Source organism: Fusarium keratoplasticum, chromosome 12 (assembly GCF_025433545.1).
Source record: "Fusarium keratoplasticum isolate Fu6.1 chromosome 12, whole genome shotgun sequence".
NCBI lineage: Eukaryota > Fungi > Ascomycota > Sordariomycetes > Hypocreales > Nectriaceae > Fusarium > Fusarium keratoplasticum.
The window spans coordinates 1,854,442-1,873,517 of NC_070540.1; the positions used below are offsets into that span (position 1 = coordinate 1,854,442).

General features: G+C 48.8%; 8 protein-coding genes and 1 pseudogene across 9 annotated transcripts, besides 1 other annotated feature; 5 read left to right on the plus strand and 4 right to left on the minus strand.

The window, feature by feature from the left end:
* Positions 1-68: 68 nt before the first annotated feature.
* NCS57_01421800 (PKS-ER domain-containing protein) lies at positions 69-1,136 on the minus strand (the record flags this gene model as incomplete). The annotated part of the gene is made up of 1 exon (XM_053063828.1): positions 69-1,136. The coding sequence occupies one exon, from the start codon at positions 1,134-1,136 to the stop codon at positions 69-71; it is 1,068 nt and encodes a 355-aa protein (XP_052907161.1).
* Positions 1,137-2,419: 1,283 nt separating this feature from the next.
* NCS57_01421900 (uncharacterized protein) lies at positions 2,420-3,799 on the plus strand (the record flags this gene model as incomplete). The annotated part of the gene is made up of 6 exons (XM_053063829.1): positions 2,420-2,605; positions 2,656-2,692; positions 2,742-2,786; positions 2,847-2,875; positions 2,923-3,259; positions 3,312-3,799. The coding sequence occupies 6 exons, from the start codon at positions 2,420-2,422 to the stop codon at positions 3,797-3,799; spliced, it is 1,122 nt and encodes a 373-aa protein (XP_052907162.1).
* A 665-nt stretch (positions 3,800-4,464) lies between these two features.
* On the minus strand, positions 4,465-5,308 carry NCS57_01422000 (uncharacterized protein; the record flags this gene model as incomplete). Its single annotated transcript, XM_053063830.1, has 6 exons — positions 4,465-4,492; positions 4,539-4,628; positions 4,873-4,908; positions 4,957-4,998; positions 5,049-5,194; positions 5,252-5,308. 6 exons carry the CDS (start codon positions 5,306-5,308, stop codon positions 4,465-4,467), a joined length of 399 nt encoding a protein of 132 aa, XP_052907163.1.
* A 1,830-nt stretch (positions 5,309-7,138) lies between these two features.
* Positions 7,139-8,386, plus strand: NCS57_01422100 (uncharacterized protein; the record flags this gene model as incomplete). The annotated part of the gene is made up of 5 exons (XM_053063831.1): positions 7,139-7,302; positions 7,418-7,837; positions 7,885-8,219; positions 8,282-8,307; positions 8,360-8,386. The coding sequence occupies 5 exons, from the start codon at positions 7,139-7,141 to the stop codon at positions 8,384-8,386; spliced, it is 972 nt and encodes a 323-aa protein (XP_052907164.1).
* Positions 8,387-9,017: 631 nt separating this feature from the next.
* Positions 9,018-10,003, plus strand: NCS57_01422200 (NmrA domain-containing protein; the record flags this gene model as incomplete). Its single annotated transcript, XM_053063832.1, has 3 exons — positions 9,018-9,327; positions 9,385-9,830; positions 9,881-10,003. The coding sequence occupies 3 exons, from the start codon at positions 9,018-9,020 to the stop codon at positions 10,001-10,003; spliced, it is 879 nt and encodes a 292-aa protein (XP_052907165.1).
* Positions 10,004-11,667: 1,664 nt separating this feature from the next.
* Positions 11,668-13,176, plus strand: NCS57_01422300 (uncharacterized protein; the record flags this gene model as incomplete). The annotated part of the gene is made up of 1 exon (XM_053063833.1): positions 11,668-13,176. One exon carries the CDS (start codon positions 11,668-11,670, stop codon positions 13,174-13,176), a length of 1,509 nt encoding a protein of 502 aa, XP_052907166.1.
* A 411-nt stretch (positions 13,177-13,587) lies between these two features.
* Positions 13,588-14,877, minus strand: NCS57_01422400 (Alginate-lyase domain-containing protein; the record flags this gene model as incomplete). The annotated part of the gene is made up of 2 exons (XM_053063834.1): positions 13,588-13,894; positions 13,958-14,877. The coding sequence occupies 2 exons, from the start codon at positions 14,875-14,877 to the stop codon at positions 13,588-13,590; spliced, it is 1,227 nt and encodes a 408-aa protein (XP_052907167.1).
* Positions 14,878-15,503: 626 nt separating this feature from the next.
* Positions 15,504-16,072, minus strand: NCS57_01422500 (annotated as a pseudogene). The gene is made up of 3 exons: positions 15,865-16,072; positions 15,785-15,811; positions 15,504-15,610 (listed from the first exon to the last, which is right to left on the minus strand).
* Positions 15,504-16,072: a sequence feature.
* Positions 16,073-16,571: 499 nt separating this feature from the next.
* On the plus strand, positions 16,572-17,613 carry NCS57_01422600 (CFEM domain-containing protein; the record flags this gene model as incomplete). Its single annotated transcript, XM_053063835.1, has 3 exons — positions 16,572-17,007; positions 17,057-17,455; positions 17,507-17,613. The coding sequence occupies 3 exons, from the start codon at positions 16,572-16,574 to the stop codon at positions 17,611-17,613; spliced, it is 942 nt and encodes a 313-aa protein (XP_052907168.1).
* Between the last annotated feature and the right edge of the window lie 1,463 nt (positions 17,614-19,076).

Consider the following 19,076-nt stretch of genomic DNA (forward strand, 5'->3'; position numbering starts at 1 on the left):
CCTACAGAGCGAGACCTGACCCTATCAATATCATGAGTTCATCTGGCCGCTCAACGTCCCTTCACCTCTCAAATAATCAACTTCGTAAGAAGCTTGCCCTGGTTTCCACCGCTAAACAGTCTCATCCACACCTCAGGCTGCTGCTCAATAGGCGCCTCCACCACAGTCTCCGAGTTGTGCAGCTTAATACGTCCATCCGCCGCAGCACCAATGAGCTCTCCAAGAATAGCGGGCACCTTATCCATGTAATCCAACATGATGAAACCCCGGATAGTGATTCTCATGGAGATGAGCTCAAACCAGTTCTTCAGCGCCATTGGCTCGTCAGAGTTGTAGCTGCTCACTGCACCACACACAGCGATCGTGCCGTGTCGCTTGATGCGTGTCAACATGGCGTCAAGCACGTGTCCACCGACGTTGTCAAAGTAAACGTCCACTTCATCAGGGGTGGCAGCCTTGAGGTCTTCGAGGAAAGTTGGGCTCTTATAGTTGATACACTCATGCGCGCCGAGCTCCTCCTTCACCCAGGCACACTTCTCGTCAGAGCCGGCGATGCCAATGACACGCTTAGCGCCCAGGATCTTGACGGCGATCTGGATGGCCATGGACCCTGTGGCGCCGGCTGCGGCTGAGATGACAATGGTGTGCTCTGGCTTGGCCTCTCCGGCCATGTACAGGCCAGTATAGGCGGCGATGCCGGATGCACCAAAGGCACCCAGATAATGTGTAAGGGGCAGGTTGCCCGGAAGGGGCGAAAGAGCCTGTGAATTGGCTGCATCTAGGATAACATACTCGCTCCATGTACCAAGGTGGAAGTCCATGACGAGATCACCAGCCTTGAAAGTCGGCGACGCAGACTCGACGACCTCAGCGATGATACCAGATCGCATTGGCGAGCCAACAGGCACAGTGGGAACGTAGAACCGCTCAGGCGCCACGGTGCTCTGGATAAAATTCCTCAAACCAGTGTCGTTGGAAAAGTACTGGACTTTGCAGAGAATCTGACCATCTTGCAGGGGAGGAAGGGTGACGGTCTGGAGCTTGAAGGTTGCATCGTCACCTTCAAGGACGGGAGCCCCTGTGGGCTTTGAGGCGAGGACCCATTGTTTGGTAGTGTATGTCTTGGAAGAGGCCATGATGATGATCTTTTTTTGGTGCTGAGGGGATTGGTGGAGATGTTGCATCCTCCAGATTTGCTCGTTTGCTTTCAGGTACTTATAGGAAGACGCGGCAGCCAGTGCAGGGTGGTATTCAGTCCCTCGTCTGGACTAGACTAATTCTGTATCCCCTCCGTTGGCCTGTGCAAGCCTTGGTTACCAGGCGAATGTGTTTGGTCTTCCGAGTCTGGCTTGCAGCTCGCAAGTCGGCGAACTCGAGGATCGGCAGTGTGGGCTAGCAGGGAACCCCTGGTGAACCTGGTTCATGCAGGAGGAGCCTGGCAGATGTGACGTGACATGAATTGCAGCGAGAACCCGACCAGCCGGTAAAGACGGCCAACAGGAGACGGGGATAGCACGGGAAGGATTGTGAGGAAACATTTGTTCCCAGCAGCAAGGTCGTAAACTCTATAAACCTCCGGGATTCAGATGACTTGCATCAAACTCAATCAACGACAATTGACGAACAGGCTGCTATTTCGCCCCTCCCAAGGCATTAACCAGTAGCTCCGGCACTGTTCCCCTAGTTCCTGCATCGGCCTCACCAACCATTGTCGTGCAAGATCGGCAATCCCAGGGGACGAAACATGGGCAGCATCGAGAGGAAACACTCGACATTTCGGAGCACTTGCCCCGTTTCCGCTACAACCAGTGCCCGTTAGCCTCGGCACGAATCATTGTCCAAGTGGGTATTCTTCATAGGCGAACCAGTCGCCTTAGAACTATGGGACGGGCCCTAGAAGCGGGCCGTTAGACGAGTAATCTCCCTGAGCAAGCTTTTGAGCCTTGAAGAAACCGTCGAGCATCTCCCGTAACCTTATCATGCCCGTTATAGACCATCTCCCGAAGCAATACTGTTATCTTAACGTTGGGAGCAGAGGCGTCGTCAACTCGTCAAGCAAATGCTGAAACTGGGCCCAGCATCTCTACGGCGTCTTCACCGGCCACTTGGTTCATCCAACGGGGAACATCCCTCCCCAGCGTAACCCCCATAGTGGATCCTCCACCAGGAACACCGTTTCACGAACCCCGTAAGCAATATCTTGGCCTCGCCACGGTAGAGCCACGGCTTAGCAAATTTTCCAATGCGTCTTCCATGCATCCCGACGACATTTGCCGTCGAGCCCGAGCCTTTGGGTTATGATCGGCAAAAGGCAGCAGTTCTAGTTTGTCATATAAGGAAAGCAGTGCGGACCTTTTCGCGTGTCGCGCGAGTTTTTCGTTTTCGAGGTGGTTGATTTAATTTTCTTTGTTTTGGTGCAATGTCGACGATTGAGATTCCGACGACGCCGCAGATTTATTACCCAATCCTGGGGTACGTCAAGGCTGAGCTTATCATCAATTGCATCATTGTCTTTATCGTGCTATGTGTTGTTTCTCTGAGAGTCGTTGGTCGGTTCATGGGGCCTGGCATTGGGTGGGATGATGCCTTTGTCATTTTTGCTACGGTTTGTTCAGCCCTTGACTTGCTGTCGCTTACATGCTGACCAAGAAGTAGCCACTGGGCGTAGCGATGTTGTGCTGTCAAGGAGTTTGTGAGTATTACCATGGTGTGGAGGAAGAGGTGATGCTAACCGTCTGCAGTTGCTCCTGTTGGAAACGGGTACAACTTGGCCAAACACCCGGAACGTGAGTCCTTCATACGTGAGGCATATTTACTTGAAGAATGACAGACTGACGTCTTCCAAGTCGCTGCCAATATCCCCTTCATCCTCAAGGTACAAGCAAGCGGACTCCCCCTGACATTCCCAGCTAACATCGTCAGTTGACATTCAGCATGCAAATCGTCTATGTCACCCTCCTCGCCTCGGTCAAGTCAAGCATGCTCTGCTTCTTCATCCGCGTCTTCCCCACGTCCTTTATGCAAAAAGCATCTCGAGTCGCTCTGGTCTTTGTGTTTATGTGGATGGTTTCCTACCTCGCTTCATGCATCTTCCTATGCAACCCAGTCTCGGCGCAGTGGACCGGTCAGGGGAAGTGCGGTGCATACATTCCCATGATTCAATCGCTGATTGCTACGAATGCTATCGGCGACTTGGTCATTATGGCCATGCCAATGCATAGTATTTGGAACTTGCAGACGCGTCGGGCAGACAAGATTGGTATCACGTCTTGTTTCGCTCTTGGTCTGGCGCAAGTCTCCCCCAATTATAGCCTTCTCTATCATCATCGCTAACGCGTCCAACAGCTGCGTCGTGTGCGCCGTCTTCCGACTTATCTACATCTCGACCGTCGACCTCAACAGCAACGTAACGGGAACCATGCCCACGACAATCTTCCTCTTCATCCTCGAACCCAACCTAGCGATCCTCTGCGTCAGCATTCCAATGCTTCGACCGTTTTACGCCAAATACAAGAAGCGAATGGGAGGGTCTCGACTGACCGAGTACTCGGACGAAAGAAGCACGGGATTCAAGGACCAAAGCAGGACTGGGGGGAGCAAGTCGGGCACTGTTGTTAGGGACCCCAATCTTTCACAGTGGGAGATGGAAGATTACAGACCTGCCGAGGGTATCCAGCGCGATTATGCTGTCAATGGCTTCCCTGATGAAGCTGGCTCTGAGAAGAACTTGACTGCTTCTTCACACGGGCGGAACGACGAGATCAAGGTTGAGACGAGGTGGACAGTCACCCATCACTAGGCAGTAATGTCTGTTCAGTTTATATAGCCAAAGATACCAAACTTCTAGCTAAGCAATCCCCGCTGATGGCAGAGACCATCGCCCATTGCAAGCGCCACAAGCTAGGCATTCAGGCCTCTGCGCCCACACGACTTTCTGCAAGAAGTAACCATGAATCTTCTTCGACTTGATCTCCCGCCGGTGATGCTCACCGAACGCATCAATCTCCCCCTTGGACCAGCCCAGTAAGTTCGTGATGAACATCAATGTGCCCTCAATGTCCTGCAGGGTAGCAGCCTGGAAGTAGTGGCCAGCCTCCGATGGGAACCTCTCGTCAGTTAATCATCTCACTGGAGATTTAATGTGCATCCCACCTTGATCTCCTCTTCTTCAATATTTATCAATCCAGCTTCTCTCATGCTCCCTGCCTGCAATCTATCCTCTAAAATAGAAAAAGGCCTTTACAGCCTTCTCCCTCCCTCGAAAAGATTTGCCCCCATTGACTCATGGCGCTTGTAGGGAAGACAGATCTATCGTCACTGCCGATATCTGGGAGCCTTGTGGGTTTCAATCTGATCGCCCGATTTGAGGCATCTAGAAGGTTCCTTATAAAGGCTAGCCTAGTCGACGATGCTCTCAACTAAGAAGCGAATATGCACAAAGCCGAGCGAGTTTTCTTGGAACGTCTACTCTTGGGTACAGTCATCGATTTGACTGAGCGGTCAGCGTTAATAGTTGATTATTCACGTCCAGGCCTTACAATTCTAGGTTTGGAGGAGTCCAACTAGGTTGGATGGCAGAGATATTGGTTCCTATAACCTTTGTGCTGGGGAACCCATCCGCAAAGTCGCTATGGCGGGGTAAGCTTAGGACTGAACTACTGTGGTAGATGTGGATGAATCTACATTGCCCAAATACCCATTCGTTCATCTTGACTAGTCTATTCCAAGGGCCAAGGCCAGTCAAGGGTCAATACCTGCTCCTGTGCTAATGTCCACTGCCGTCTACAGTGCATGGCGCTTGAGTCCTTGTATCCACGCACCGCGAACCGAGAGGGATGAACCCGTATACCCTTTTTGAACAGTGCTTCGTACAGTTTCCCTCCATATATAGGTGTAATAACGTGGTGGCTAGAACACCATGAGCCAAGAGTCTATGCTTCGCAGGTATACACTCACTTGATATCCAAGGCTGCATTCGACTGCTCGTCATTCGAGACCCTGTCCTCGCATCAAATCCCGCACTCCAAGTTTCGTCAAATAACTCTTACCAATATTGGGCATTACCACGCTCACTATCGTATCTCCTCCCATTGAGCATCCTGTACTCAAGAATCGTCGAAGCCAAAGAGGCGGTAGAGCTGGCGTTGTCGTCCAGCGCCAAACCAGTGTCGACCTCGTCTTGTCCAGGCTCCTGCTGTTACTTCATTTTAGTTTTGTCGGTCATCACATGAACTTTCGGAGATCTACCAACTGCGTCCAATGGGCGCCCAGTAAGAGTCCAGTGGTGGTTTCTGCCAACGGTGAGCATGGCGACGCGTCAACCCCAGGCTTCTCGGCCGACTTCTGCTGTGATATGTTGGGCAGATATCCAGTTGATGTTTGGAAATATCAGACAAGAGATGTTTCTACCGAGGCATTTTGACTCAATCTTTGAGGCGGGGTATCATGCCATGCGTTACCAACAGGTCAGGGGTCATGATCTTACCGATTGCATGCAAAGAACCTGGTTACTATCCGCAGTCAGATAAGTATTCTTGATGTCATCAAGTATTGTTATCACGGGTAATGTCCCTGAAGAGATCATCGGCCACAACCGCAGAGAAACAATTATTAATAGCACAGTATCCAGCACTAAACTTTACGTGTCACACAACTCAGGGGTTAGCAGCGCTCTATAGCTGCCCTACTATTAGTCTATCCCGCTTCTCGGGGTTAGTATTATTCTACCCTAAGTCTATTTAAATGCTTATGAGTTATTAATTATAGAATGAATTACACTCGGCTTCTCTAGGAGACTCCTAGTCAAGGCAGGTTTTCCAACTATCTCAGTTTATATCGCCCAATAGCAATAAGCTCGGCATATCCCACAGCGGTTTAAAGTACTCGACAGTTGCCATCCTGGCTGGCTTTTGTTGTCAGTGTTGGTTGCACGCGGACCAATCGCCCTGTCTAGGTGTCGCCTGCCGGGGAACATGGTTCTAGGGGCTCCAACTCCCATGTTATCTCTGCTACTTACCATTGCAACGCCTGGAGTCTAGTAGTGATGTCATTGAAGCGGAACAGGTGACTGTGCAGTTGATGTAAACAGCCGCTGGCGGCGCTGATGTCGACGTCCTGGGCAGGATGGCAACGAGAAAGTATGGGGTCAGATTTCTGTGGGAGAAGTCAGCTACTTGCCGTCACCTGTCAACATCGGCCACTTGCCATCCTTGCAAACAGGTGAACGGAAAACTCGGCCAGGGTTTGGACGAATATCAGATTATGCTTTGGTCACCATGACTAAAGGGAGTGCAGGTGCAAGCAGTTCTCATCTGGCTGGCAATCTTTCTAGAGTGATTCAGGAACAGAACGAAGACTGTCAACTACATGACGAGCCTACCGACTCCGAGGTTAGATGGTGGCATAAGCATGTGAAATTAACACCGCAAACTTTGTCGGGAATAGGTGTCCGGGGACCGGCTCCTGCAGCGAGGCTTCGAGAGACACAAGCCAGGTTCCTTCATCGACAGCGCCACTCGGCCCACTGCCCCAGACTGCTGCATGCATAGTTTCATGCAACCAATTAATCCGATATGAATCATAAACTTGAAGTATTTGGACAGGCGAAATCTGCAGTATTTCCAATGGGACAGACAAATGCCTGACCGCCGGTTTTTATCACGAAGTTCCATTCCTCAGGTAAAGACCATCCTCGCTTACGGCCATACATCACCGCCCAGTCCCCACCAAAGGATCCATTGCTAACTCATTTCATCATTGTTGTCAACCCTGATCCATCACATACTAAACCATCCACCACTCACGCGACGCGTTTGCCCCTGCTCACTTGACTCGTTAACCTTTTGAAGACCAACACAGCAACGGACACTGTAACATCGCGTTGAACGTTCGGCAACCGAGGGTGATTCGTCATATTGCAATACTTTCGGCCTGATTGGGCATCGGGGAGTTCTAATAGCGACAATTTCCGGGATCCTAATAAATACCTACTTTCGGATCGACCCTGTTGGTCGCATCCTGAACTTGCTTTTTTTAAAACATGGACCAAAGTCTGTTCAACTGGGAAACTCTAGTGCGTGTAATAGCTTCATTTTAGCGAGCACTTCTCTTCACTCAATCAATTCATATCACCGGCAAGATGAGTGCAACGGCGACAACCGTCAATCTTGACGTGCTCAGACAGCGCTCTGACGTCAGCACAGAGCCCAAGAAACTGTCGGGCTTGAGCCTCTACTCGCGTTTCGCCTTTGCTGGTGCCGTCTGCTGTTCCGTCACCCATGGAGGTCTCACGCCCGTTGATGTGTAAGTTGAAGATCGACATTTCGCATAGTTACTCGAGAAGATGACGTTTAAGAGCTCAGCCATCAGCTTCAACGCAATGAAGGATGAGACCAGACTGACAACTAACATGACACAGCGTCAAGACCCGCATCCAGCTTGACCCAGCCACCTATAACCGCGGCATGATCGGCGGTTTCCGTCAGGTCATCCAGAATGAAGGCGCCGGTGCTCTATTAACCGGCATTGGCCCTACCTTGGCCGGCTACTTCCTGCAGGGCGGCTTGAAATTCGGAGGCTATGAGTTCTTCAAGCAACAATCCATCAACACAATCGGCTACGAGAACGCCAGGAACAACCGCATCGCGGTCTATTGTGTCTCTGGCGCAGCCGCCGAGTTCTTTGCCGACATTGCCCTCTGCCCTCTAGAGGCCACGCGCATCCGGTTGGTGTCTGAGCCCGGGTTCGCCAATGGTCTTGTTTCGGGCTTCACAAAGATTGCTCGCCAGGAAGGCCTTGCCGCTTTCTACTCTGGCTTTGGTCCCATTCTCTTTAAGCAGTACGTGCTACCAACATTTCCCTCTGTCCGTGGCTCATAGATTTTAGGGTCCCGTATACGATGACCAAGTTCGTCTTTTACGAGAAAGTTTCCGAGTTCGCGTATAGCAACTTCTTTGACAAGAAGAAGACTAGCGACGGCATGCAAACCGCCATCAACCTTGGTTCCGGTCTGATTGCCGGTTTCGCCGCCGCCATCGTCTCGCAGCCAGCCGACACTATGCTCTCCAAGATTAACAAGACCAAGGGTCTCCCAGGTGAGAGCAACACCAGCAGGTTGATCAAGATCGGCAGAGAACTGGGCCTGCGTGGCTCCTTCAGCGGAATTGGTGCTCGTCTCTTCATGGTCGGTGCCATGTCGGCCGGCCAGTTTGCTATTTACGGTGAGTATCGAGCTCTGTTGGAGGCATTTAACAGTTAATGTTTACTAACATGACTCTTTAAGGCGACCTCAAGAAAGCCATGGGAGCTGTAAGTCACAGCCAGAGTACAAAGTCGAGACATGGGGCTGACATTTTATTAGACTGGAGGCGTGGAGATCGCAAAATAGACGTGTTGGAATCACACATGTGAATTGCTGCAATTGAATAGATTAGAGAATAGAAGCCTCAGGAGGGCAATTTGTAATCAAGGCCGTATTTTCCAAACAGATAGCGTGTTATCTACCAGTAGTTGGCTATACTGAGACACTGCCAGTTGCTGCTCGCGTCGTACATAACCAACGGTCCATGATTGGCTAGCTAGCAGAATCCATGTCGATACGTTGATTAACCCGAGGTAGATACAACACTCGTTTCGACAAATAACTATTCTGATTGTAGTTACATCCTATTATGATCTAGATGATAGCCGGTGATTTGAGATCTACACTCATATGTAGCCAACGCCAAGACGCTCTGGACACAACTTGAGGTGCCGGTGCCGCACTTTTCGGACCCCGAGGATGTGCGAGTTCCGAGCATATGGCCGCACTTTAAGTTACGAATCTCCTTACTCTGTACTAGCCTGCGCATCATTTCCTCTCAGAGTGACGTGTTCAAAGCTTAAATCAAGCTTCCTTCATTTCCCAGCTATATCTACTTTGTTTTCCACTGATCTTCCTCAAGTTTGCAGCACCCATCTAGCCCTTTCTCAACACTCTTCAACAGTACATTTGAGAAACACTCTCAGTAGACTTCAGCATGCCGACATTTCTCGTCGTAGGCGCAACAGGCCAACAGGGCGGTGGCGTTGTGGAAGCCCTCCTCGCATCAGACCGCCCCAACCTGACAATCCGAGCCCTGACACGAAACCCATCGTCATCATCCGCCCAGGCTTTGGCGCGTCGCGGCGTGCAGCCAGTCAAGGGTGATCTGCTTGATCGCCAAAGCATCTCCAAGGCGCTTGAGGGAGTCGACGCTGCGTATCTTGTGACTGACTTTCGGGGCCCGGAGGATGTGGAGGGCGAGCTCAAGCAGGGGAAGCAATTTGTGGACATTGCTAAGGAGACTGGTAAGTACTCTGCATGCTCTCAATGGTGTTTTGTTACTATACTTACGTACAGAATAGGCGTCAAGCATCTGGTCTTCTCGTCCGTGGCGGGAGCCGACATCTCCCAGCCCGTGGAGCATTTCTACAGCAAATACAAGATCGAAGAGTACATCAGAGAATCAGGCCTCAACTGGTCAGTTATCCGACCCGTGGGCTTTATGGAAGTAGTCCCTCCTCCAGGCGTCGGCCGGTTCTTCTTTCTCAGTGCCATGGCCTCCCTCATGGGCAACACCAAGCAGAAATACGTAGCCTGCAAGGACATTGGCAAGGCGAATGCTCTCGCTCTCTTGAACCCTGAAAAGTTCAACGGAAAAGTTGTGACGATTGCCGGCCAGGTCGCTGATGTGGACGAGCTTCAGAGTGCCTTAGAGAAGGGAGAGGGCAAGAAGGGGTGGGGGAGAATCTGGTTGCCTCGGTGGGTGATTATTCGGCTGACGCCGCATCATTACCGGCAAATGTTTGATGTAAGTTTTGCATGTGTCAAGGACTGTATTTCCAGGCTAATTTTGGACAGTGGTTGTACCATGACAACTGCCAACCGGGAAGCGTGCAGGAGACTAAGGAGTTGATTCCTGACTTGTTGTCGATCGAGGACTGGGCAAGGGAGCAGAAGAACCAGCGAACTAAGAGCGAATAAGTAAATTTCACAATTTATGTAATCGAGTTATAGATTCTATATCGGAACTTCTCTTTAGGTCGTTGATCCTCACGTTGTAGGGCAAGACCCCGTGCATGGTTTGATCCTTCATGCCGAGGGACAGGAGCCATGAATGCAAGTCATCACAGCCAGGCCACCACTATCTAAGGAACTCCAAGATGTAACTATCTTCAGGTACTCGCAAGGCTCTGAGCATCAAGGCATTATTGGTTCCTTAACGAACAAACCCTCGCAAGTAATCGGCTACAATGGTAAAATACACACTTATCAATACATAACGGCATCAAAATCTCATGCTGTAAAATAACATAACCATAGAGCGAGCATTTCTCCTCATAAAACAATACTCTAGGCCCTTCCTGAGATTAAGCGATCCTTAGCACCATTCGCGTAGTACGGACTGTGTTTAAGAAGGTCCAGATATCCGTTGGTACTTCTGGGTTTGACCACTCAAAGTGACTTACGCGCTTCCAAAACTCAGTCTGCTTGTAAACTACCAAGACGAAAAGCCTCTGTGGTTCAGCCCCAACTGACCATGTGCCCTTAAAACATATCGGTACTCCAATTAACCGGCCCTGTCGTGATTGATTAGGGCCCCAGCTTGACCCTTTACACAGGGGATAAAAGTGGCCAGTCACATCACCAACCACCCTGAGACTGGTCTTTGCATCTGGTCCGGGGCTTCCCATCGATACCGGAACATTGGCATCACCCTCGCCATTAAACTCCCCAACTTGCAATGGAAAGGCAAGGCAATCAAGAAGTAGTGTCCTGAGATGCTCCTGGCTGCCGACTGCTCCCAGCGTAGGCTCCAGTTGTGACCATTCCGTTCTAGTCCCATCGGGCGCTTCAAAAGAAACGGTGATGTTGATGTCATTGTCGGCAATGCTACATAAGTCGTCGGTATATGTTGAGTTGGCCACCCCTTTCCATCCAGCCCATGTGAGAAAGGCTAGGGTGGAATAGATTCAACTTGTTGGATACTGATTTACGTGATACTCGGGCCTTGTAGATTACGGATGCGAAAAAGAAATGGTGCCAGAAGTCAGCCTTGTTGGGCACCAACTACATGAGCAATACCCTCATCCTTAGTCATCCGAAAGCATACCGTGGACTGACGCATCGGTCTGCGGCGCAGCGTTGCCATTATTATTGCCTTTGCCGTCCCCTTCCTCATTGTTAACGGTGGTGCTATTAACTTGGGGTCCGGGAACATAATAACACATCAGTGATCATCACACAGCGGGGGGCTCCTTGAGGCAGATTAGCTCTTTCTGCGAAAATTGGCAATTCTAGACACCGGCAAATCCCTGAGTAGATGAGATCGCGTCGCTCAATATTTGACCAGAGGCTGCAACGGCATATTTACCGGGCCTCATCCAGTTACAGTGCCGATCCGAGCCGGACAGTCGGGGTAGGTACCGGGCAAACGGGGGATACCCCAAGTTGGGGCGTGTCCCTAAGCATAACTGCGGAGTACGTTCTCCAGCTTCTTCTAAATCAAGACCGGTACAATTGACGGCATGGCTCCGTTTGAAGACTGGAATATATCTCTTACCGAAAGGAATCTACATTTTCCATTTCAACAATTAACTACAAGTCGCTATTAACCCGGGGGTTATTCATCATCCACATTATTCACCATGCTTGTTTCGGCTCCATGCCTTTGGCGAGCCACGGTTGGCCTGCTAGTCGCGCTGTCCACTTCTACCCTTCCTGTCAACGCTGCTGTTCAACCAAGTCAGAATAACCTCCAACTTTTCCCCTTGCCTAAAGAAGTCACCAAATCCGATCTCTTCCAGGTTAAAGTTCGATCACTCGCTAAACATGCTCGAAAAGAGTGGGAGTCTCTTGATCTCATAAGCGCCAAGGTCAACGAAGTGAACCAGACGACTGGACAGACTCTGTCTTATGACACGTCTGTAGGGCTTTTTGACTTTGATGGCCCCATTGAACTCTCTATTCAACCATCCGAGAAGGTGTTTCCATCCATCGAGACGGTCAGGGTTCGCCCTCTTTCATACAACCTCAAAGCGGGTATTCACGGTCGCACTATTAAGTTGGCTCTAAACAAACCGGCCAACTTGGTAGTCGAGGTCAACGGCGATGTTTTCAGGGTTCTGCATCTGTTTTCAGATGAGATCCAAAAAGACACCATTAGCCGGGACGAGGCCAAAAAAGACTCTTCGATTCTCTACTATGGCGCCGGATATCACGAACTAAAGGACCAAGTCAATATCACTTCGGGCCAGACAGTCTATCTCGCTCCTGGGTCTTTCGTCAAGGGAGGCTTCAATTTTCAGAACGCATCAGACGCAGCCATCCTTGGGCGCGGGGTGCTTTACAAGAGCCCTTATGATGCAATCACTATCAACTATTCGAAGAATGTTCGTGTCCAAGGTGTGACGGTTATCAACCCTGGCCATTATTCTGTCATTATGGGCTCTAGTGATGGCGTCACTGTCTCCGGCCTGAGGTCAATAAGTGCGGTGAAATGGGGAGATGGCATCGATGTATTCTGTTGTCAGAATGTGGTGCTTGAAAAACTCTTTATGCGCAACTCGGACGATTGCGTGGCCATGTATCAACACCGCTGGGACTACTACGGCGACTCCAAAAACCTTACTCTCCGGGATTCATCTTTGTGGGCTGACCTAGCTCACCCAATCCATCTTGGCCTACATGGAAACACTGTTACCCCTGAAACCATGGAGGATGTCACCATCTCCAACATCGATATCCTCGATCACCGGGAGCCGCAGGTTGATTATCAAGGATGCCTAGCAATCAACGTCGCCGACGAGAATCTTCTCAAGAATATCGTTTTCCAGGACATTCGCGTTGAAGACTTTCGGCTTGGCTCACTTCTCAGCTTCAAAGTCCTCTACAACTCAAAATACAGTTCAGGGCCTGGGCGGGGTCTTCACAATGTCACGGTCAAGAATTTGTCATACAATGGGAAAGGCGGTAATCTTCCTGCGATAGCGGGATATGATAAAGATCGCAGGGTCGAGTTTGTTGACTTTCAAGGATTGGAAATCAATGGCGAGCATGTATGGGACGGTATGCGAAAGCCCGGGTGGTATTCCACGTCTGATTTCGTCCCGCTCTATGTGGGCAGTCATGTTGCTAACCTAACCTACTCTGCCTAAATGACTATCAAAAAATAGACCATGCTTAGCAGTCATCATACCTTAAAAGTGTCAAGCACCGATGAACACATCAACGGGTAGGCAACACCGGTAACCATTAAAAGACATGTCATCTTCCGTTTTGCTCAGACACTACTCCCTAGGAGCCTACCGACGTAAGCCCCACTGCGCTTCACCTCGCATGTTGGAAACAAAACCGTCGCATGAGAACCCCACACATCTCATGGGAACTCCTTGGCGGCAACTATATGCCTCTATGCGGATCATCAACTTAGTCACATAGTTCGTTAGATGGAAGATTCGTGAGGCTGTTGAAATTCGTCACAATCAACGAGATGTAATAATTAGCCTGACAACACACGGCCATGGCCTTATTCCACCGGCTCACCAAGCTATGCCTGCGTCGTCTTCTTACGCCTCAAGGCGGTATAGCAGCGTTCCGAATCCAAGTTGATCATAGCCACCGCTCGTGGTTCCATAGTCTCCTCCTCCACCTTCAGCTCCACCACTTTTCTCAACGACAAGGTCCCGGTAAGCCATGGTCCATTTAACATCACGACCCTTGATAGAGCCGTAGTGAGCGACAAAGAGTTCGGCCATCGGCCTGATGGTGCCACGGCCGGTACTGCTTATCTCGGTTTGCGTACCATGCACTGCGTTGACATAGGTAGAGAATGGAACATCTTCGCCAACGTTGTACTTGGATACGTACTCCATTCTAGGATTACACAGTTAGTTCATACTCCCTGTAGGAACTGATGAAGAACGAACGAAGGCTTACCCAGCAAGAATCCTATTTTCCAAGTATCCAAAAAGGTCTTCACCTTGGTTATGGGCCTGCTGAGCAATCACGCCCAGCAAGGCAAAGTCGAGGGTGGCGTGGCCTTGGTCCCTGCCCGCTTCCTGATTCTGCCCCAACTTCTTGCCGGTCCCTTCTTCTGTATGAATGGACCAGATGGCTTTCTCAATAGCTCCGTTTCCTTGGCCGTGCTTGAAGTATTCGATCGCTTCGTCCCAGATGGTATGATTGTCGGCTAGCACACCGATGCTCATCATACTTGCAATGTTGCAAAGGTCCCAGTTTGCCCAGTAATTGTCGATATGGGCACCATTGTGTTCAGTCAAGAAGCGTAGGTTCATCGGATAGAACACGCGAAGAAGCATAGAGGTTGCTGCTTCGAGACCGTTCCAGCCGGGATAAGAGCGGAGAATCTCTGCTACGTTCGCAAACTGGTAGCCATAAAGGCCCGCAGCTAAGAACTTGTCGGAGCTACCCCAGATATCTGTGAGATTTGCAGCCCAGGCATCGACGATGCGAACAGCCGCTTCCGCAAAATCTGGGTCTTGGGTGATTTTCCAACGGATAGATAGAGCGTATGCTGAGGCAAGGTCTCGATACAGCAGAGCGTAGTTCTCTGGGAGCTCCGGCGTGTTGCCTCTGACAAGAATCTTCTGAGGGCTTGGCTTGTAGTCTGGATTTGCCCGTGCGACTAGCTTTTCCCAGCCATCTGACCAAGGCGCCTCACCAGAATCAACAAACTTCCTAATGCGGCGGAAGTCTGCTTCAGAATGAAGAAGCCCTGGGTGGACAAATGTGCTGGAGGCTTTGTCCACAGCTCTGATAACAGGCCCATGGCGTAGATGCAGGGCTGACACGGCAGATGCGACAATGCCAACAGCGGCTAACAAAGAAATCTTCATGATTCCGACACGAAAATAGAAGAAAGGTGTGCAAAAGTTTGAATGGCTTATGTCAAAAGAGTGTTGGTACAAAAGTGTGGCAGCTTCCGACTACTTTAATAACGAGCCTACCCTCAAGCATTTATGGTTGCTGGATTCAGGTATACTAACTAGACGGCGTTTCACTCCGTAAACAAGATGCATCGGCAAGACTGTCGGAGAAGATCAAGGGAGCATTTTCCAACAGCGTAGCATCCGCAAATTAAAGGATCAACATATCAGGAGAGATCGTCAAGAGCTGCTACCCTTTGCGTCACGATCCCCGGACCGGTCCTTGACACGCGCCCGAGCTCCGCTTGGCATCCGGGGAGCTGGCCGTGTAATCCTCCGTAGTTCCGCTCAAGAGGGGGACAACTCTTTACAGTTGGAAGGTTGGAAGGGTAAAGCCAAGGCACTCAAAGCAGGGACTTATGCTTAATTAAAGCAACCAATCAATTTCCAGGCTTCTTATTGCTATTTCTACCCAATAGAACGTGCCCACGTCAGTCACCACGATGCTAACGGTTTGGCGTTTTGGTGGCTGGCTACCCGACCCCTCCATCAACTCTTATCGCAACCTCCAGCCCCATCACACCAACTCTGCCTACGCTAAATCCCAGCACGCCTAACCGTGTGGCTTTCACACCTTCTGCAGAGCACACAGCAGTGAATGGTTGCGTTTCCTGGCGCCCAGCAAAAATGCGGAATGGCCAGCCTGCACTGCCAGCATGGGCAACGACTAAAGGTTGGCAGTCGGAAGCGAGTCCATGCTAGCACGAGAAGGCCGATGACGGCAGGAAGGGCAATCAGGGCCAGGAACCTGTACTCAATGTCCCTTTTCCCTGTGGTTTTTAGCGGGCGTTCTAGCAGATGGGCGGCGGTTACTTACTCGGCACGTTGGGTGGCTGAGGGAGATCTACAGACCTAGTGTTAGAGGGGTCAAGACTCAGGGAGTGAATGCCGGCATACCTTTTTTCTTGGGCAGCGGCGATGGGAGAGAGAAGAGAACTTTTCTGTCTGTTGCTGTTGCGATAGTGCCAGTTGACGCTGGAAAGGTACTAGTTGCCGTTGTGATACTTCCAGAGAAAACCGCAGTCGTTGACTCGCCCACGGCGTGAACGCTGGAGGCAAAGAGCGCGGCGAGGATCAACAGAAAGAGTCTCTTTGACAAAGGCATGACGAGGTATTGCTAAAGCTGTAGAATCTGAGAAATTTTATCTTGGTATTGAAGAGATTTCTTGAAGTTCCAAGGCAATTAAGTACCCTTATCTCATGCCGCATCTAAAGGTGGTTGCGAGGCTCCCTCGTGAGGCTGCCATAGCCACCACCACAAAAAAACAATAGTTTAACAGCCTTTATGCAAGGCAACTACCGACGCTCAGACGCTAATGCCAGGCGTTCATCCTCTTGGGAATAGTCGTCGCCCGTTTGCTTCCAGTAGTCAACGCATCTCGTATTAGCCGACTGGCATGGCAGGATACGACATTTTCAGCTGGGGCTCAATTGATGGAATTGCGAACCGTGAGGCAACTTGGAGAGGTTTTCAGCCTCAGTGAGGCATATCGCGAGGGAATCTGGAGAAATCTTTAGGAGGGCAGGTCGGAGAGAAAAAGGCCCTGGTGTTACCCCTCTTCAAGCGATCATCTTTACTTTTCCTGTCCCACAACATGAACACTATGCTTGGCTTCTCTTCTTCTGTATCACAACATGGGCCTTCAAGGCACCTTCAAGCTCTCTTTTTCTTCATCTTGGTCTTTCCTGCCCTAGCTCTCAACTCTGGTGAAACCTGGTCCAAGGCCCAAACCTCATCTGCCTACAAGAACCTTCCCGAGTGCGCCAGAACCTGCATTGCCCAAGTTGACAACAGCTTGAGTTGTTGGAGCTATGGCTGCGTTTGCTCCGAGAATACCGTTGGCAAGAACTTCATTGACGGTGCCAACTATGTTCAGAAATGCGTCCGGGATGATTGTCCCAAGGGAAGCGAGTCTGTCGTCAATAATGCTCTGGATGTGTTTCAGTCGATTTGTGAGGTCGAGTACTTTGAGTTTAGTGACTCGACCACTGCGACTGTTACTGCCACCATAGCCCCGACTGCTACACCCACATTCGACGGTAAAAGCCCCATCTTCTGTCATCCGTCACAAGATGCTTACTTGACCAGCCAGCAAGGTCGTCATGATTGACAAACCCGACGGCTCGTACAAGGCCCTCGATTCATGCGTCCGCTGGGTTCTCAACGGCTGCGACAGTCCCAAAGACAACAAGGACAACTGCAAGCCCGCACGCCCAGGCAATCACGGCGATATCTGGACAGGCCTTGGTGCGTACCTCCAGTGCTCAACGGCCGAGTGCGTCTGCGGTGGCTCGCGGTTCTTCTACTCGTCGCAGAAGCTATACGAGCGCGCAGACCTTTACTGCAGTATTGGGTTTCCCTACGAAGGCAGTGACACTAATGAGGCGTTTCAGCTCACGATGGGGATGCTGGCTGATTACTGCTCTACCGAAGGGTTTGTTCTAGGGAAGTGGATTATTACACTGTTTGGGACAAAGAAGGAAACGGGTGAGTATCAATCCCTTGGAAAGACAGGCTGGTAACTGATGGTGTGTTTAGGAATGACTCAGGAAACCAAGGTTGCTATAGGATTTGGTGTACTTAGTGGAGTCCTCACAATTATCAGCATTGCGTTAACTTGCTGTACATTGCGCAGGAAGGCGTAACCACAAGACTTGCTGTCGTGACTGCATTGGGTTGAAGGAAGAGCCGTAAAAGGGGGGTCCATGTGATATGTTAGGGTCTATGTATGTTTTCTCTTAATAGCGCTGCAGCTATTTTTTGCTCGTAAAAGTCAGATCTATGATTTATTATGTTATCATGTTTAAAGAGCAACATTATAGACGCCCGTTCCCTAAGACTAGGCCATGATAATGGAGATACTAAAGCTGTCACCTATGATCAGCCAGTTGGAGCAGGATAGCTCCCCTAGTATTTCTTTACTAATAGGTATTAATTACTTTTTAATTAATATGATGTTTTGTTGGAGAAACAGAACACACCAACCACACAGCCAGAACTCCTGACGCGTTTTTCTTCAGTGACTTTTCAAAAGAGGGATCTCACACACTGTCCCGCGATCTTAATATCATAGAAAATAATAAGGGCAAATAATCAATTAATAGCAATGATAATCACGCCGAGGAAAAAGGCCCAAAGCTCCTCTTTCTCGTCATGACCGATGAAAAAGATGATAATGGTCAGAGGCCGTTGCCTCTGACCTTTTTCTACATACAAGAAATTGCCCAATGGCCCAAAACGGCCTAGCACCCATTTCCCCTAACTCAATGTATTACTAAATCTAATTTAATACCTAGTATATTATTAGATATAACTTATATCTTATTTAAGATAATACTAATATCTCTTATATTAAGATAAATATAATATAATTAGTTTATTTCTTAAAAATCTTATAATTATTATATTTTTTAATAACTTATTAAGTATTTTTTTTTATAAAAAAAATAAAAAGAATTATATATTAATTTCTATTATATAATTTCTAAAATATTAATTATTTTAATTAAAGCTTAAATTTTATAAAAATTTTTAAAATAATTTTAAAATAAAATATAAATACTAAGAAATTTTATTTTAAGATACTTATTTATTTAAGATACTTACTTATAGAAAATATTCTAATATATTTAATAAGTAAGTATAATAAATAAGTAAATATAATAAAAATCCTAATCTTTTTACTAAAGATTATAAAAAAAATACTATAAACTATTTAATTAATTAAAACTACTTACTATACTCTTCCCTAGATATCTTAATCACTACCTAATAAGTCCTTATATTATAGCTAGGCTTACCGCATATACTATAGCGCTAAATACCTAGTCTAATTAACCTTCCTTAACTACTATTCTTTAATAATTTAGCTACTACTTATATATCTATATCTATTTAATTAATTATTTATCTTCCTTCCTTTACTATTATTACCCCTCTTTTCTATAATCTAGTCCTTTTTGCCCTCTAGCGCCAGCTTAATATCTTATTTACTTCTCGAAGATCTTTAACCTTAGTAATTAATAAGGTAACCTTATATATAATAGCCTTTATTCTTTTTATAAGGGACTATAGAGCTTTAAGGATTAACTCTAGAGAGCTATTTTAA